A 20176-nucleotide genomic window follows, 5' to 3' on the forward strand; every position below is an offset into this window, starting at 1 on the left:
ACTCCTAGCTGCAAAGCGGTTCAGTCTGAATGAGTTTTTTGCTGCGATTAACAGGTAGTTAACAGGTTGGCTTTGTATAGATTAGCCAATGTCAAGTTGTTCGTCACATGCTGTAATAGGTAGTGTTGCTCTGAATGAAGACGATTTAAAGGCGATGGTTTTCCAGATACAGGTAGGTCCTACCATCATGTGGGTCTCATGATGTCATCATCTTGGTCCTTCTCTCGATTATTATAAAAAATGTAGGGATTTTATAATTCTGATGATGATGATAATATATTGTGATCTATTTAGAGGATAACATTCTAAGAGATTAGCAAAAATGAAAAAACACAGTATAATATAATGTAAACTTTATTGCTATTTACAAAATGCACAATATATTTTATGAAAGCCATTTTTACAAAACACAAGTAGGTAAGTAATATAAAATGAACATCTACACTAAAAAAAAATCATACATACAGCCGCACATAGAAGAACCGCCTCCGTTTTGGAAGTTGGTTATTAAAAAGAAAAAATATTCCACAATACGAACTCAAAAGTTCTTATAGCTTAGCAAATTCGTTCGTAACACTCCCGATAATCCGTTGTAGCGATGACAGAGAAACCCACAACCGATGCACGCCACTACCAGCACAAAAATCACACCCGCGCAGTCCTTCCCCCCGTCGCCCGCATATCATGGGAGTGTCATCAACAAACTTGCCAAACTATAGTCATGTTACTGTAACAAAATTTTATATCTATAATTAATATAACTTTTTAATTTCATTTTTATGGGTACAAGCAAATAATTGTGCTTTAGTATATTAATTATTATTTATAAATACTATAAACTCATGTCTCAACAATTATTTATTGCTATAATTTTGTTGCATAACCTGATATAAAATTGTCTGTTCTAATAATCCACTTTAATTCCATTAAGAAATAACTAGTTAGATATTAACATGGCACTAAACTTTTCGACTTGAAAATCTCAATGTACCGGTCAACAAATTATTTTAAGGTCTGTGTTCTTCAAAAAAGCACTATTATTTTTATCTGTTTACTTGCAATCTGATCACAGCAACGGCACCTTAAAACCGTTAAAATAAAATTAAGTAGATTATTTCTCCTATGAGGAAATAAGAAGGCATACTATTAAATGGATATCATAACAACATAATTCTATTTCTCGTTTTATAATAGAAACCTCTGGAAATATAGAACTGAAGTCTGACTCTGAACCAGCAGGGACAAAGAAGAGGTACAAAAGATAACGACATTAGTTTGTTTAAATCACTCTCTTTTTCTATGTTTTGTTGGCAAATCTTTTGATATTTTATTCAAGACTTGGGTTTTCAAACGCCATCCCATTTAGTTAGCGATATTAATGAAAGCGACAGCCTAATTGTGATATCAATCTCGACGATAGAAATATTATAATTTGTCTACAATTTTTAAGTCTCTGTCTACCTTTAATAAGTGTACAATAATATATGTGAGTTATAGATTAGATCTATGAAAGAGAGAGCGTAATACAGTATAAAGCAGATGTCCCAAAACAGCCCCAGGTGAAATGAAAAATACCAAGAGACCTAATAATATAAATGTGCTAAAGTTACCTTACAAGTTTTATATTGAAAGATATAAACAAAAATCTACCAAATAGCGGTGTTTTAAAATCATTTTAACTTGTACCTTCTAGAAAGGGATTATGTGAGATGTTATGAAACTCAATACACAATAACCCCGCTAACTAGTATCAAAAATAAAATTTATAATTAATCTAGACACAACCCAAAGGTAAGAGTTTCATTGTGAATTACATTGCGAAGACACATTAACTTTTTTGTCTGGGGCAAACAATGTATGGAGAGTGAGACATCTCCTTTGCGCAAATTCTTTGCGTCCTCACACTTTGTACCACGCGGTCGAAGACTGGTTCTAGAAACCCTACAAGTATGTTCGTTATAGAAACCATTTCTAGCGATTCCTTCAGGCCTATATTCCAGTGATATAATCATGAGTACCTAGACTTTATTTGCGGTTAACATCACATATGATTAGGAAAATATAACTCAACCAAGCCAACTAGACAATTCTTTTAGAATATTTACATGTTTTTACACTGGTATTTTTTTTATATAACCTCAAGTTATAAAAATATTGAATGGCGTAAATGTCACCACAACACAACAAACGTTCAATTACTGTCTTTTAAATATAGTTTTTATTTTATTTGTGCACAGCAAAACAGTACATTTTTAATCTTTACAAATTAACCCTTGACCACAATACTACACTACACGACATCGTACTGGAACGTTAAATCATTTGGTAGTACGTCTTTGCCGTTAGGCAATCAGCCCAGCCGGGGATCGAACCCAGGACCTCCCTCTTTTAAATCAACCTCGCATAACACTGACTTTACTTAGAGACATCTGTAATCCAGACTTTACCTTGGTATTTCGACTATGACAGTCATCTACTTGGCTTGGTCACATAAATACTATTATAATGCTATAACATTAGATATTTCTCATTTATATTACAATAATTATTACCCTATATGTAAGATAATCTGATAATTTAGGTCTCTCATAACTCTCTGACCTATAACTATAACTTTTACGTATCAAAAATAATCGAATATTAGCGATCTACATTAAAGAGAAATCTATAATAAATAACGCAAATACTTTAATCGTTAGATATCTAGGCAAATCCAGCAGGCTAATTCACTAACATTGACGTATGTTAGTTGACATAGACGAAATTGAGATTCTATGAACAAATGTCATCCGGTGCCTACTGACAACCCTTCGTGGATATCATGCAGTAGGTAGATGAGATTTCTCAGTTGATTTGATGTTTATTTAAATAGATTGTTAATAAAGACCAAATTAGTGAATAAGCCAACAGGCCATGTGGGAACAGTGATCGGTGAATTGGCCCTTCTATGCGGGCACAGAGAAACTGGCACTGTTTTTGTTTGATTCAGTGGGCCCAAGATACGGGAATACATAAATATCTCGAGAAGAGAAAAAGGCACTCGACCAATAGCGAGTGAGCGATGTTTCGATCCGGAAACATCGCTCACTCTTTAGTCTCATCGCAACGAAAGAGATATGTGGTTGCGCACATCTCAGGTCTACAGAACTCACACGTTGAAAAAAACTCAAAGATACATAACGATCAAAATTTTTGCCCAATAGTAATTTTCACGAACATGGCATAGTCGTATACGAAATACTGCATATTTGGCTAAAAGTTGCAGGCATTTAGTTAAATGCACCAAATACTAATACCAATCAAATGACCCAGGGTATTGGTACATGAAAATCACTATGGTGGACTAGTCAATGTCTCTAACGCTTCCTTCATCCTATTTTACGTACTACTAAAGGTTCATAGCGAAAGAAAGTAACGCACGACTATCTTATTCATATAAATAAGGTACCCGTTCGTTCTCATGGCAGAACATCAGCCAATAGGAAAAAATTCAAGCGCAAAATAATTTATTGCTTTTCGTTAGAATTATAAGCGGAATAATATTTGCCTGACGTATCGTGTCGTGACACATCAGAACACAATCGGTATCATACATTTTGTATGGCAACGTTTACAATTATGTGCTGTGACATTTCGTGGTGGCTTTTGATATGTCACGACACGACGCGTCAGAGAAATATAATTCCGCCTTTACTTTCGTCTGTCAACTATAATTCTAGATCTACTTTAACATGTATAATTTATAGTGACGATAATTTGTTACTCATCATAGGGACCTAAGACACTGTCAACGCATGCCATCAATGTGCATGTTTCCAAATATTTATGGCTTCGATCAGCCATTTATACCATCAGTCACTTTTGTCATTTCATAACTTAAGCCAGATTTATGTTTGTCTGACGTGTCGTGTCGTGACGCTTCAGAACAGAATCGGTATACATTTTATATGGCAACGTTTACACTTATGTGTTGTGACATGTCGTGATGGCTTCTGATGTGCCGCATACAAAATGTATGAAACCGATTCAGTTCTGATGCATCACGACACGACACGTCAGACAAATATAAATCCAGCTTTATGGAAGCCCTGAAATGACAAGCTATAAGCTCTATTTCATTTTAACATCGACTTTGAATAGTTATAAAGTAATAATTTATTTGTGATATTTAATAAGTTCAACTTCAAAATTAGGTGAATCTAATAGTTCTCACTTCACATACAAAAATTGACATAAATGTACAACAAAAGATATTAGGGCCATTCTATTTTGAATAATAGTTATATTTAACTGGCACAGTATTGAACAAAATATAAGAGTTACAGGTTTTAACTGACTTAAGCTTTTCAAAAAAAAAAATCAATATGTTTAATAGCTAATATCAGCTATTTATTTTGTACTGTATCTTCTATAAATTCTCATTTACTCATTTTGTTTCCTAATTAATGAATCATGCTGTATATGTTAATAAAGCCAAGCGCACATTTTTGCATTCTACTTTCGACCAAAAACATATCAATTCAACCAACTTGACCTTTACCTAAACAATCACACCACAATCCAATTTAAATTCGAAATTTTAAAGCCTATTATCATAACTTGTTTTTAGAATACAATTTCATAATTTCTCGTACAAAGAATGTTAAATTACAAAATAAAAGGACATCATCAAGTCACACGATTTTTTGATAAAAAATATTATTTAGGTAATAACTTTCTTTTTGTTGTTATAAAAGATTTTATGAATTATTGTTTATAACAATAAAATGAAGGAGCCTAATATTAAAATATTACATTGCAAAAATATATCCAATTATTATGATGTCCTTTGGAGTTTAGAAATCATTCAAATACACTTGATTTTTTAACAAATCCTAAACTAATTTAAGAGCAAAACGTTTGGCTTACTACAATCTCATCCAATGACTAGATATAGATTGAGTGTGGATTAGCGAACAATTTAGTTTTTTTATCAAGTTCAGTTTAGGATTTGTAAATAATTTATTAGATGAGCTCATTTGTTGTGCGTACGACAGTTATATTTCTATATTAATTTAGAAACATAGGATCATTTTTATTTCTTTCAGTTCACGTCAAATAACCACCGCTCTAAAGTGGTCTCCGAAAATCCGCGCAGTCACGTTATGACTCAAGTTGGACTATTATTAATGTGGATTAATTTGAACCAACTTCAGTCGCAGAAATTAATTGACGTGAATCGATTTAAAGCTAAGTTACACCGGATGAGTTTCTAGAACTCGAGTGACAGAACTTTTTATAGTATATTGACGGAATAAGTAAAGTCACCTCATAGTATGTGGAAAACAATCATCTTTATACATAAGAAATCTTCATGGGGCATGCAAGGAATACTTCCATTGGCGTATCTAGGTATTTCCTAGAGTGGGCCTAGGCCCCCCACTTCAGGTCTATTATTAGTATCTTAATACAATTCGATATCGGTAGCCCAGAATCCTAGGGCACAGGTCCTTTCTAGGATCAGGTTCACCCCCTAATACATCCCACAAAATTCCGCCCTTTGTCAATCTGACGCGTAGATATTAACCATAATGTGCTTGTAAATAGACCAGCAAGCATAGCCTTCACACAGGAACATAGCAATGATACTTCACGACAGAAATGAAAAAATCTCCTTGTGTAACTTTGCCCTAAAGGATAAACTTTTGACATTTCATAAATCATTAGTACATTGTTGTATGTATAAATAAACACTAAGACTAGTTAAGTGTTAGTGACGATAATCTAAGCGTGCAGCACGAATAAATAATATGCTCTAAATTAATAACAAATTACATGTTAAGGTATAAGCATTGTCACATACCTAATCATCATCATATCCATAAATGTTTATAAACCGAGATAAATTGTAACATTTTATGTTGCATAAGGTTATTGCAACAATATTATTATTCAACAAGTTCATTTTGAATTGTCAATATTTTTTTTTTACATTATTGCTGTACAAGTACATAATATAGATGTCGTTGGAACATCCAAAGGCATTTAAAAATCAAGCCGCTTTATTTTAGTAGTAAATGCCTTTATAGTAGAATAATGTAAAAGTCGTGAGTTGGCAACACTGGTGTTGTAAGTTAATTGCGGCGTGTTGAACTAATTGGACAAACGCGCGAGCTGTGGCCTTCTAACAGGCTAGGTCAGTCGGTAAACGTGAGATGGTAGACAACTATCTAATTGTATCTAGGGTTGCCACGCTACTGTTTTTAGAACGAAGAGCAAAGGTACACGCATACATGGCAAAAGTTCTTCAAAGTGTTAACCTACATTTGAATCAAAATACATCCATCTACATCGTGCTTGGACACAAAAGTCGGATACTTCTGTAAACTTATATTCAATTTATTTATTTTAATTTTACTACCCTTTCAAATTACCAGTGGACACAATGGTTTAACAAATCTTTGGTTATAAATGGTTGTAAATGGTTTAAAAAATAGATGATGATTATAATTTATAACAATTTCTCACACATGCCTCGGGATTCCGGAGTCGCATGTGTGATGTGATTCATTGTAAATAATAAATTCAGATTTAATTTGTACACGTGATTAACTTTGATTAATACAATTGCAACTTTACATTTACAGTGATCCAGATATAAAACTGCGCTCACGCGACAGCGATAAAAAAGTATACATAAACAAACTAGAAATAAATGGGTGATGGTGGCAACCCTGCTGTATAAACTGTCTGTGTTATTCGATGAGTAAGAAACAATTGATTTCTTCCCACATGTTATCTCATAGCAAGGGTACTTCAAATGATAAAAGGTGCACTTCATTTGCCACGATATTTTTATATAATGATATCAGTTTTTGCATACTTACTAAAAAAAATGAGAAGCAAGTGTGTTAAGTTGTTAAAAATATGGATATTGAAAGAACCAAAATCAGGACTTACAATTTATCTCAATCTGATTTACATGCAAATATTATGATAAAATACATATTTAAATCATAATCAAAGAATCAAACAGCCTCTTTTTAATTCACAATAATGTACAAACAGATACACAGATAAAGTTTAAGGATTTAAGCTCAATTACTTGCTAGAACCTAAAGCCACAAAGCCAATTATTGAATAAAAGGATATGTTATCAAGAAAGCTCTTCAAATATAAGTAATAACTAAAGGCCACTTGAGTTTTCAATCATCATCATTCAAATCCAAACATTTTCAAAAGAAAAGTCATACTTCCCTAAGACCATAACTTTTCCAGAAGCCACGACTATGGCGGCAAATGTAATTTGCTTGAAAAGGCTTTCCGCGTAAAAAGCCATGGCCCATGGGTTACATTACACCATGAAATATTTATATTCCATCATTCGCGCCTATTACACCAATAGACGCGAATGATGGAATATTAATCTATCTATCGAATCTAGGATTATTTCTTAGGGTGGGCCTGGCCCCTCACATCAAGTCTATTATTAGTATCATAATAGAATTTTTCATTTCCAGAATTTTCCATTTTCCAGAATCCTAGGGTGGGCACAGGTACTTTCTAGGGTGGGCACGGCCCACCCCCAATAAATACCTGTGTTCGCACCACTACACAACAACGATAAAATTATTATCAATGCAAAGCACTTCGCTTCGTTGACGCCACAAAAATTGCCAACGGCGTTTAAAATTAATATGATAACAATTTTGAGGGAAATGTCAAAATTACGATACTGCTTGGCTATGTTGGTCGCGTGCTAGTGGCTACAAATACTAAATAGACAAACTTGTCGTCTTAGAAATATTTGTAAAGCCTGCTTAAAATTAATTTTGAATTTTTGAGCTTCTATGGTTAATAGCGACTATGGTCGAAAAGACTTCCACAATATTTTGTTCCTCGTTCCATTCCAACTGGCAGTGTCATAATTTCTGACAAGTACCTCCAGTCTTAGCGACTATGGTCGCATTATAAGGCCCATTATTAATATTCCAATTACAGCTCTATCAACAAGGTACACCTTGTTTTCAATTATCATTAAAGAAATTTTACCAATTAAACGCTATAAGTAGTGACAATAGAAACTAAAAACATTATTATGACGTAATTAATCAACAACTTGTTTCATACCAAATATTGTCTGCTAAGCCGGAACTATCGAATCCTGAAAAAGATACAATTTTTCTTTTAAATTTTAAATATTTTTTTTAAATAGGTACATGGTATAAAATATTGTTTTAAATTCTATAAAGGGGTGGACTAAAGATGAGATTAAGAGGTAGATACACTTATATCAAACAAAACTGATTTGTATAATAAACGGCCAGTCTTAATCTAAGCAAACAAACAACTATGTTGTTCTAACTTCAAAGATATATTATATACTTGCTAAGATTTTCAATCCCATATCGCGGAACCGATTTCAAACAAATGCAAACAGATATGGTTACAAACTTTCTAGTAGAGCAAATCTACTGGAAAGATTTCTCCTAGTTGCTCGGAAATGATATCTTTACCCTAACAAATCGTAATAATGCTAATATTATTAACGCGAATGTGACTTTGTTTGTCTGTTACTCTTTCGCGGATAACCACTCAACCAATTTCATTGTGAAATTTTCGATACACATTGTCAGTATCAGGTATACAAATACAGGTCGTGCGACAATTTATGAGAAAGGAGTGGAGCATGTATACAAAGAAATGAATGGATGTTTCAGGGGTACCCTGGAAACCTGCTACCTTCGAAACCACCACACTCCAAACCACCACCACATTGGCCACCGTACATACCTATGGAAGAACATAGGCACATAGACAAATTGATATGTCTGAAACATCATAAATAAAATACTAGAGTTCATGAGAATGTGTATTAGCTGTGGTAGCTAGTAAAACCGAACTGTTACATTTTAATCAGCCTACAACTTACTTAGATATGCTTTATATTATTACAAAGTAAAAATAATCTGTACTAAAGACCACTTTGCAGTGTTCCTAAAATGCCACTAACTTTCAATGGTCCTAACACAAACTTTCAGTGTACAATGAAGTATGACTGGACATTGAAGGCTTTCGGTGTGATACTTATTCCACTTTAGCAAGTGCTTAAAAACCTACGCGCTATGTGTACCTACATGGTTTTGAGATCCCAAGACAATATAGCACTTTTCGTTGTGGTATACTTTCTAGTATAGTATAGACCATTTCTAGTACATACTGACATTCCAACACGCCAAACTTTGCTGTGATATGTTCTCTTACACTGCACTACTTCAAAGCAATTTCGAAGTCTGGTGCATACTACATGCAAGTGTAATTTTACAGATATTTCATGTCAGAAAAGTTAAGGCACACAAGTCTTACCAGTTGGAACACTTAGCGAATAGTTAGCTAGCGTGGTGCAGTCAAGTGGCAGTCCCCGCGGTGTCTTCGTCATCCTCCTCTTGCGCCATTAACTGCCGAGCCAGCTGTAAGGCCTGGAAATACCAGTAACAGTTATTTCTGAAACAGTTGCATAATCATAGTCATTGACAGCTGGACCACCAACAACACAGGGACAGAAGGCCTAGTATGGCATGGCTACTGCAGTTTTGATGGGCTCTTGAGATTAAAACATGACCTCTCAGTGGTGAGTCCATCCCATTTACAAGCTAGCTATTGAGGTTCGATCACATAGTAATGTCTCTCCATCGCATAAAGTCCAAGTAATAAGAGTTTGTAAAATTGGTGCAGTTAAAAACAAACAAAGCAAGGGTAATATGGGGTAATAGTCACAAGAGTTTTAAAGCCAAATTATATGCCACTTCATATTCTATCCTGCAAAGTATTGCTTTTTTCAGGGGATGCCAGTAATCTAGAGATAATAATTCTCACATACTCAATCCTTGTGTAATTTGTGAAAATTATATATTTATCTGTTCAGTACATTTTGGAATCATCACATTTACATAGAGATGTGGCATGATTCTGTTTTTTTAATTAGTCCATATGTATAGCGATATCCTAACAATACATAGTTCCATTTATAAAAAACATTTATCAAGTGGTATTATAACAGTTTGAAAAACACTAATCAGCCATTAGCAATAAAGTATTTAAGTGCAAGTTGATAAAGCAAAGTACTTTTACAGATGTGATAACTTATACAACATACAATCATTTCAAGATTTTATGTAAATGCATACTATTGTAAACGTTAATGTGCATTTTTTTGTTGTTCTCATGTGTTAACTGCTCAAATGATCAACATGAAGTTATGTAAGTCAGAGGTACAGAAAAATTGTTATTCCAAACTCCAGAATGAAAAAAAAATCTATCATACGAATACACACCAATTGTGCGATACAGAGCTATGAGCAGATTGTGGAACTAAATGGTTGTTGGTTGTAGGTAGATTGTAGATTTAAGGGGTATTTTGATGTGCATTAATTTTCACTGCTTGTTCTTCTCTCCCAAGTTTGGAACTGCTTTGGATAACCATAATAACATGAAAGAAGCCACAATCAAACCCTAGTATAAATCAGTCCTTATCCTAATCTTATCTGATTATAAAATATATATAAATACATACTTATCTGATTTAGATATTTGATTGTTGCGAGGTGATTAGTCTGTCAAATTTAAAATTAGGTCCAGTGGACTGAATATCAAAAATATCATATGTATTCTCAATGTAATGCCTGCATTTTAGATAGTTTAGATTTACATATTTGGTCATGGTGCAGTGGTATCCGCAAAAATCAATCCACGGCTGGGCAAATTGAAGTTTCAAAAAGAATTGAACTGACTTCAAAATCACAAAAATAAACTAAAAAGCGAAAAATAACATTATGTGCTACCTTCTGATCACTTTGAAGGCGGTGCCAACACTGTGATGCACTAATTAAAGCCGGTTACATCATAGTTTTACGATTTAAAGACAGTTCATTCCCAGGGATGTGACAGAAACAGCTTTCATTAGTAAGTCACTGGCTTGGCACCACCACCAAAGTGATCAGAAAGTAGCACATAATGTTATTTTTCGCTTTTTAGGTTATTTTTGTGATTTTGAAGTCAGTTGAATTTTTTTGTTAAGGTTTTAGTTATCTACAAGACAGGGATAACTTTGATTAATAGGATTGGTCTCTTTAGGGACTAGGTCTATAACCTTACAAATATATTATAGTTGCTGTGTTTATGTAAAGAAAATAAACAAACACATTTTGTTATCATATTTAAAATAACAAGACTTTATTCTGTTCTGTTACCATACCACTTTATATTTAGAGTTTGTTAGTAGTTATTCATTCATAATTTGTTTACACTTACAATTTTTCAAGTAAGTGAATGTAATTCTTTAAAATGTAAATCTATTTATAGTGATAGTCATCAACATAACTTAGACCTTAGCAATGATACTATACCTGAAATTCATTATAGTGCATTTTCCTCTTCTTCTCAAACTCGAGCCGCTTCTGGCGCGCTTCTTCAGATTCTTCCTCGTCGTCGCTATCACAGGACTCCGTACACTTCGGCGGCTTATTCATACTCGCCGCAAGCTTCGCCGCCAAGATATTCGCGTCCAATTCATCCGTCGGCTCCAAATCTCCGTCTATAGCCTCCGAATAAGGAGTCTTGGGCTCGTCCACCTTCATATGCCCGTAATCCTTATTCGGAGGGTGAAATGTCTCCATTATATTCATCTCATCGAACCTTTGCTCTTTAGCCCGCTTGCTCGTCGAAGGCGTCCCATCCTGGTGGTCGACGCTCCGGGACGTTTTCAGTATACCCTTTGAGGGCTTTTTTTGCAAATTCTGAGCCATAGCTATTTATTACTAAAACATTTTAATTGGCACTGAATTTCACTGTAAATTCATTTAAAATTTAGCAAAATGAGAAGGAATGACAACTGCACCGTCTATCAACTTCATTCGTGAATTTTTGACAGTGACAATTGAATTGACATTTACTTGTAGCTGCCCTCAGCCACGTAGATTGTACAACATTTTTAATTGATGCATCTAAAGTGTATTTAGAGATTAATAGAACTTATTAAAACAAATAATTTAGAAAAGCTCTAATGGATCCATTGGCTTTCCCACACATCTTTGTTAGAACCACGTTAGCACCATTGTTATGAGATGGTTAAAATTGTACACAATTAAAGCGTTAATAGTCTGTGCTCATTCGTTTTGACAGGTACTTATAAATATAATCTGTGTTTCTGAGATTTGTTTCATGTTTGTAAACAATTTAAAACATTAAAAATCTTAATAAATAATAAATACAGTTTATTTACATGATTAATATATAAAATAATTCTTTATTTAACTGAAAAGAAACATTTAGTCAAAATGGTTGAGGACACCAGTTTAAATTCAAACAAATCAAAGGTTAGACACTACACAAGAAATATTTTTTGCAATAAAAATAAAAACACAAATCACTCTAATTTATTTTATAGCAATTTGCTCCTGGAGCTCGAAAAACTCACCAGATGGTGAATGAAACAGCGGCTAACGATGAAACGTGCCTTGGTTTGAAAAAAAGTCCACATCAAACTTGTGTCAAGTACCAACTTCTTAGCATTTTAATAATTTTCAGACTAAAACTACTCGTCCGAAAGCTGTCTACTTGTGGAGTGAGGCAGACGTGCAGAAGTGGCTCCGTCGACATTGTAGTGATTATTACAACTTGTACTGGGAGAGATTTCATGAGGTAACTTTGCCGGGAGTAACTTATATACATATTGTTTTCTTTGTGCCTTATTATTGATGAAGATGATGATCGTGATGACGACTGCTTCTAATATTAATTTAATATGAGAGTATAAAAATACTAAGTATAATAATAAGTATGTACTTCTTGGTCCAGTAGCTAACAGTGGTTTCGAATCACATAAATTTTTTGTCAAAGCTAAGCTCTTAACCCTGCATTGGGACAATGTGGTATAGGTCTAATCTCTAAATTCCCTATCCAAGGCTAAGGAAAGAATCCTTGGCCTTTTTCAAACTTGGCCAATAATGCTGGCCTATGTGTGTGTGTACTATTCACCACTGGAGTCACTCCAGCCAACCGAGCTTGCTACAGAAGCTTAACAGACCACTCAGGTCTCTTAATCGCTAATGGAGTATTGCTGGGGAGCCAGTGTGTGCTGTGGGTTATTCAGATTTCCTATCATATTACAATCCAGTGGGCCTTCTTTCTAAATAATAACACTTAAACATATCAATTAGTTACACCGACTATGATTTTTGCCGAGTAGCCGACTTATGGGATGCAAAGAGACAGACTAGTTGGTTACTAAGGTAATTGCCATCTCTAATATCAATGCATCTGACATTTCATTCACAATATTTTTTAATTCCTTGTTTGTAGCACGATATAACTGGCAGGGCTCTTGTCCGGATCAATGACAACACCTTAATCAGAATGGGAGTAACCAACAAGGAGCATCGGGAAGCGATCTGGCGCGAGATCCTCAAGCTGCGGCTCAAGACAGACATAGTTGAGATACGAGACCTGGAGAGGCGCCATTACTATTTCAACTATGAACTTTAAATTTTACCAAAATCCAGATCACAATGCTCAGCATCTACATTGATTTCATTGGTATGTTGTAATCTTTATTTGCTAGCTATAGCATACGGCTTCACCTGTATGTATGTACTTTTTCTATTCTTATACCGGAATAGTACTATTATATGGGTGAAAAGTTACACTTGACAACATTCATGGAAAATTTTATGACGATAAGTTCAGTAGTTATCAATTTTAAGTGCCTATTTTATTTTATGTACATGATTTTGTAATTATAATACTTAAGAGAGCATTTTTAGAAATAAGATTAGTAAATTATTAAAAAGTTATTTTCAGAATGTTATAATCTTTAATAATGTAATTTTACACTTAAAGTTTATATTTATTTCAGTAAATAAAATAATAAATTAGTTTTCTAAATAATTATGTGACTGTCTTTCTTTTTATAATAGGTATAGATAAAAATTGACAGACAAAAAACTGCCTACTTGACAGTATGAAAAAACCATTGCCTTTAAACAGAGCAACACTTTGCAGAGCATGCATCCTACAAGGTGCTTCCTTGTGTCCATCAACCTGAGACAAAAGTGTTAAACCCACAGAACATAAAGCACTTAAGCTACGCTTAAGCGGTTAAACCACAAGTGCTTGTTATTACACTGGCAAGTGGCAACCGTGTGTCCAGATATTTAGCAATGATTACAACTTATATTCATAGTAATTGATAAGTACATTGACTATTGATTTGTATTGATATAAATTTTAAAATGTATTATGTACATAATAAAGTTAAAAGGGGGTTGAAAATTTATTTGAAGGCGTATTACACTGATTTTTGTGGCAGAACAAGACGCGGGCGTGCGTTCGTCATGTCAACCTATAAAAAACAACTAGTCTTACCACATAGCTGAACAAAATAAAGTAGGCATACTTACCTAAGTCAGACTTAAGTAGGTACTTAGTTGACAAGTTTTATAGAAAAATTATCTTTGATGTAACAGTAATGAACGATACCTAGCAACGTTTTTACGGCTTCGTCTACTTAACTTCCTCAGTGCAGTCTTTAAATAGCATCAGTTTCTTTATCGGTACTTTACTTGAAAGGTGACTGTGTGAGAAGGATGTAAAAATTGAATTGAATTGAAAAAAACATGAAAATAATTTCTCAATGTGCCAATAAAAAACTGAAATTCGTTTATTTCGAGTAGGGTAAAGCTTCACCTCATAAAGTGTCTACCTGCCTGTTGAAAAAACATCTATCTATAAATTGTTGATACAATACAATTCAAATTTAATAGAAACAAGGTTATATAATTTACCGAAAAGTGAATATAACCACTAGTAGATAATTACTTAGGAGTATTGATCAAGAAGTAAAAGTGATAGGTAAGAATCTGAAGAAAGAGCTGGTTAGATGATAGAAAAAAGAAAACATAATTGAGCTCTGAGGTAAGTGCGTATTTAAATTAACGGTTTATTCGTCTTTGCAGCAGCTAGGGTGCCCATACCACCATACGAGATTCAACCCAATTTAGAGGAGATTGTTTGTTTGTTTAGTTGAATGTGCTAATTCCCAGGACCTACTTGCTTCGAATATCTTTTTTTGTTGGGTTGTCCATTTATTTAGAAAAGGCTATATAATATAACGCTACGACGAATAAGAGAAAAACCGGACAAGTAGGAGTAACCTAGGACTCGCCCAACTGAGTTCCGTACGTAAGATCATTATAAATAGTTTGCGCAGCTTTGGCCGAGCTTTTTTGAGATCCAATCATGTGTATCACTACAGTTTTGAGATTTTTGTCTTGTACTTGTCTATAACGATCTAAATGACAAACGGAAAGTACCCTAAAATATTAGGGAAGTCGACAGGGATGTCGTGTGGCCACGTTAAGACCTGCCGGCTGCCGCATATCATGCCTTTTTTATATTCTTTACAAGTTAGCCTTTGACTATAAACTCACGTAATCGTAAGTGAGGATGCAATCTAATATGGAAGCGGGCTACGAGTAACTTATTAGGAAGAGAGAAAATTCGCACCCCTTTCGGTTTCTACACGGTATCGTACCAGAACGCTAAATCGCTTGGCGGTACGTCTTTGTCGGTAGGGTGATAACTAGCCACGTACGAAGTCCACCAGTTAGACCTCGACCAATTAAGAAAACCTCAATCGGCCCAGCCGGGGATCGAACCCAGGTCCTGCGTCTTTTAAATCGCGCGTCACACCACTAAGCCACGGAGGCGGTTGAAATCATTCAATCAATTTCAATCATTCTCCTTTGAAAGAACTAAAAGGGTTTCCTCGCAGGCGAAGTCGCGAGCTAGTAACGTAATGAACGCGAAAGTTTGTATGGATGTTTGTTACTCTTTAAAGCCGCAACTACTGAACTGATTTGGCTGAAATTTGGAATGGAAATAGACTTTACACTGGATTATCACATAGGCTACTTTCATCCCAGAATAATCCATGGTTCCCGAGGGATTTGAAAAACTAAATTTCTGCATCTGTTAGTTAGGTAATAGTTTACGTTTACCTTGCTATTCTCACTAGGCAAGGATATTCGTGGGTGAAATCGCGGGATAGTTAAGTAGATAGGTAAAGATAGTAGCTTAATAAACACATAATGTAAAAAGCGGTTGAAAAAATATATTTTCACAAAATAATTTGTAATCTTATTGTCGTCGGTAATTGTTATGTATTCAGTAATATAAATACATTAAACATGGCATACATTAATCTCATTGGCGTGCCAGCAATGTTGCGGTGCAAGTCAAAAGTGACGAGCTTCAAAAAAAACATTACGTTGGATTCGATAAAATAAATAAAAGCCCGGAACGACCACACAGTAAAGAAGAAAAGAGTTGTAGTCGACCAATCAAAAACCGCTACTAGGTCGGCCTTAATCACGTACCTAATATATAACTGCGGAACCCTACACAGCGCGTGGCCACGAAACGCACATTGCTAGTTTTTTTCTAAATGAGAAAATGTAAATGTCTGATATTAGTATAAAGAGATAAGGATCCGACAGTTTCCCGCGTTTCTCTTTCACCCTGCGGCACACCAACTGCTTGTTCATCTATAGTCAGTCGCGCAGAGTTGAGCAGACACTCAGAAATAGCTGTTTTAATGACTCGGCTTTGTTTATCATTCTTCCTGCCTCAGTAGAGAGGTTATAATGGTAGCGACTGGCATGAACAGATAAATATAATGAAAGGAATTTTCGCCGGCAATGTTAACAATAGCACGCGCTGAAACAGAAACATTTCATAGTTCGTTCGCACAAATAAATGACAGGTCTACCAACTCCTTATAGGAAGGATGATAAGGAGCTTAGACCTACTTAGTACTTAGTAGATGCCTACCAAGTACTTAGAAGATGGAGTAGTGTACCTACTCCAATAAGATAGGCGGACTTGGTCGCGCCTGTTACTCCATTGCCTTGCCGTGGACCGTTCAAACAGGCGAATAATGATCGTCGTTGTGGTCATAAAGTGGGTGGACTATTATTTCCTGAAGAACCAATTTAACATAACGTTTGTATCCATGATTAGTTTAGTTTCTAGTAGTTGGTGCCTGGTGCGTGCTTAACTCAGTTCTCAACAATATTACTTCCTCGGTAAGTATTCTCAGTGATGCTAGTTAGTCAGTGTTTCACTGATTCTAGCCAGGTAGTTTTTGGCTGCCCTCTTGAGAAACTCAGTCATAAATAAATTCTTCCCTGTTCATTCCCTCAGTCTACGAGCGGAAACTGCCATCAAGAAATGAAATAATACTTCCTAAGCATCCTCTTTGGCTAAAACGTAATTTACTACCAACAGAAATTCCTTGAAGAGTTGATTTGTTTATTCATTTAACGATAATGTTCGGATATAGCCATATTTCATTAGAAATTGGACGTTAATCGCACTTTCGAGGAATTATTAGTGCGTTTTGTGCGAACGATCGATTGTTTGTTGTAGGTGGTAACCCCACCGTAACTCATTGGCTGTTTGATGGTTTAAGCCTGTAAATTACGCGCATAAAGGTACGCGCCTACGAAACGATACTTGATATAAATATTATTAATATTGATACAAATACTTCTTTAATTATGTAGTCGCTTATCGTAATCAACTTGTGACCAGTCCGGGAATCTTGGTATCTTAGGGTCATCTGTCCTTTTTGTTCTCTCCTATGAGAAAGGAGGCCTAAGGAAGGAAGGGAGGATAAGGCAGTGAAGGCAAGGAGAAGGCAGGGAGTGAACAGACTATACTTATGGCATCAGAGCCTGCAAGTCCTTTGTTTAACTGTGATTTCTGTCGGTTAATGCGACGATGAACACTGAAAATAAGTGAAACAATATCTTTACCCACTCGGCGTCATTATCCGTTAATTAGCTCAAACAATCTGTTAGATTATGATTAGACTGCTATATTGTTCATGTAGTTCAGACCCAATGGTCCGGTACTTTGTCTGAGGGGAAACACTATGTAAGCCATCTTCTCGTGAAGGATTCTCGCTCACAGTATCCATCTTGGCCGGCTATAAGAACAGCTGAGCTTTGATATTTAATAAATATTTGCAGGTTCGAGATTTACGTTTTATACAACCGCGCTTTCGTGATCTTAGGAAGAGATTGCATGCGTCGATGGATTTAATATATCGGAATACTATAATGGTGTGTAGAATAGATTTCAAAGAAAATACAGCAATAAGAGTAGGTAGGTACATACTTACCAAATTTTAAAACAAGCACGATTCATTTTACCTACCCATATCGCGTGCAATTCAGTTTTTCACAAACTGTAGATATTTCCCATTAACCTCTTTAAAAATCGATATTTTTTCCGGAAACTACGTATTCTAGGTATACGTTGTTCAATAATCTCCACTGTCTTTCAAGCAAAGTCCAATATTTAAAATCATTACAACTATACCAGAGATTAGCCCTGACAAGGACTGTAAAAAAAATATTTATGTCTTAGATTCGTAGAAGACAGGCGTCGCGTTTTCACCAGCATAGTTATCATTCTCGTGGGAATGTGACGTATTTTTTACCTACTCGATGATAATGTAGCTGTCCATTGGTTTTCCTTTGGTTTGTTAGTGGGTGGTGGATTCGTGTTTATTTGGAGAAGGCTCTGAAACTACAAAACAAAAGCTCAAGTATTTGAATTTCAGAGCCTACTACAAACAAACGAAAAGTCAAATCTTACCTCTTTATAGTATTGGTTTCGATCTAGATTAGATTCGACCATCGATGCTTGCAAAGTGCCCAAGTGCCCAATCTCGTAACTCGTAAGTCATACTAGACTCAACAAGTGGTAAATGAAAACAAACGTATTGTTGGCATCATTAGCAAAAGAAATGCGCGAAAGGCAAATGTCTTCGAACACTCAAATCGTCTGGCTGCCGGCAGATTTGCTTTGCCAAATTAGATGCTCAAATAAATACACTTCGTTGTTATATTGGATGTGAACTATGTTTCACGATGTTTTACGATGGACTAATTAGATAAGTTAATGTTATTTTTTTCAAATGTAAGTTCTCGTCCTGTGTGATCCTGATAATTATAAGTTTGCTCATTTGTGCATTTGTCCTGCCGACTTTAGAGTAACCCCTATGCCGGGGACCCGTTTGCCAAATCGATCCCGACCCGGGGTAGATTTGGGAAACGGAATAAAGCGGTTAGTTAATATTAAAGGCCTGTAATGATAAAAACATTAACAAAGTTGCCTGTATCCGTAAATGGTAATTGTAGAATGTACCTACATAGAAAGTGGGTTCGTTTATTTTTAAAATAAAATTAATAGAAGGTCCTTGATTTGACTCCTTAAACGTAAATATACGACCTTGGAATGTACGTACCTATGTTTGTAAATGCCAGTAATTTTCAAAAAAACTAAAAAAATAGGTACATAATAGTAGGTATATAAGTCAAATTTACTAATCCGATATACATAGACGGGGTTCTAAAAAATGTTCTAGTAAAACCGAATTTCTAAACGAAGTACCTATTAGACTCAGAAGTTGACGCTGACGATATTGTAATTGTAGTGAGATATTTTTATTTGAACATATTATTGTATTATTTGTGATGCGTGTGTTTGAAGCTAAAAACAAAATATCTCGCGATATCGTAAGATTACTGTGAAAACGCGGTCCGACGCGGTCTTTCTTTTGGATGCTTAAACTTTATTGTGTCAAGTCCCGAGACGGCATAGTTAGCAGGCCGTTGTGCGCGCGATTCGGTTGTGTCGGCCATATTGGAAAATCTCCCGCCATTATTTTCGCGGCATTATAAACTTTTTTAATTAGAATTCAGTGTTTTATGGTTTTGGACTACAGAGGATTAATTTGACTTTGATGTATTTCCGGTGATTTTGAAGGTGTGTTTGCTTTTTACTTTCAAATGATTTTGTTTGCTAAAGTTTTATTTTTCACGCAAGCTGAATGCTTGGTTGGAAATCTGTTGATTAGATTTAATTAATCATACCTAGGTTTTTATTGAATTAAAGTAAAGCTAGATACGTACATGACAGCCCAGTGGATATGACCTATGCCTTTGATTAGGAGGGCGTTGGTTCGAATCCGGTCCAGGTCATGCACCTCCAACTTATCAGTTATGTGCATTGTGCATTATAAGAAATTAAATATCACGTGTCTCAAACGGTGAAGAAAATCATCGTGAGG

At 35.1% G+C, this 20176-nt stretch overlaps 3 protein-coding genes across 7 annotated transcripts in view; 2 read left to right on the plus strand and 1 right to left on the minus strand.

Annotated features, from left to right (window-relative positions):
- Positions 1-336: 336 nt before the first annotated feature.
- LOC112053105 (protein phosphatase inhibitor 2) lies at positions 337-11918 on the minus strand. The gene is made up of 3 exons (XM_024092404.2): positions 11385-11918; positions 9346-9458; positions 337-8143 (listed from the first exon to the last, which is right to left on the minus strand). Exons 1-2 carry the CDS (start codon positions 11781-11783, stop codon positions 9387-9389), a joined length of 471 nt encoding a protein of 156 aa, XP_023948172.1. The 5' UTR covers positions 11784-11918; the 3' UTR covers positions 337-8143; positions 9346-9386.
- Positions 11919-12166: 248 nt separating this feature from the next.
- Positions 12167-13926, plus strand: LOC112053107 (protein aveugle). Its single transcript, XM_024092405.2, has 3 exons — positions 12167-12353; positions 12565-12678; positions 13339-13926. Exons 1-3 carry the CDS (start codon positions 12315-12317, stop codon positions 13519-13521), a joined length of 336 nt encoding a protein of 111 aa, XP_023948173.1. The 5' UTR covers positions 12167-12314; the 3' UTR covers positions 13522-13926.
- A 694-nt stretch (positions 13927-14620) lies between these two features.
- LOC112053104 (SET domain-containing protein SmydA-8-like) overlaps positions 14621-20176 on the plus strand; it is a 35762-nt gene continuing 30206 nt past the window's right edge. For 2 of the 5 annotated variants that reach the window (XM_024092398.2, XM_024092400.2), the window contains exon 1: positions 19682-19872. The gene's annotated coding sequence lies outside the window, so the exon portion shown is untranslated. Of the gene's footprint in view, positions 14950-19004; positions 19024-19681; positions 19873-20176 lie in introns of those variants that run through there. The other 3 variants (XM_024092401.2, XM_024092399.2, XM_052887289.1) reach the window with 3 other exon arrangements.

Source organism: Bicyclus anynana, chromosome 19 (genome assembly GCF_947172395.1).
Source record: "Bicyclus anynana chromosome 19, ilBicAnyn1.1, whole genome shotgun sequence".
Lineage (NCBI taxonomy): Eukaryota > Metazoa > Arthropoda > Insecta > Lepidoptera > Nymphalidae > Bicyclus > Bicyclus anynana.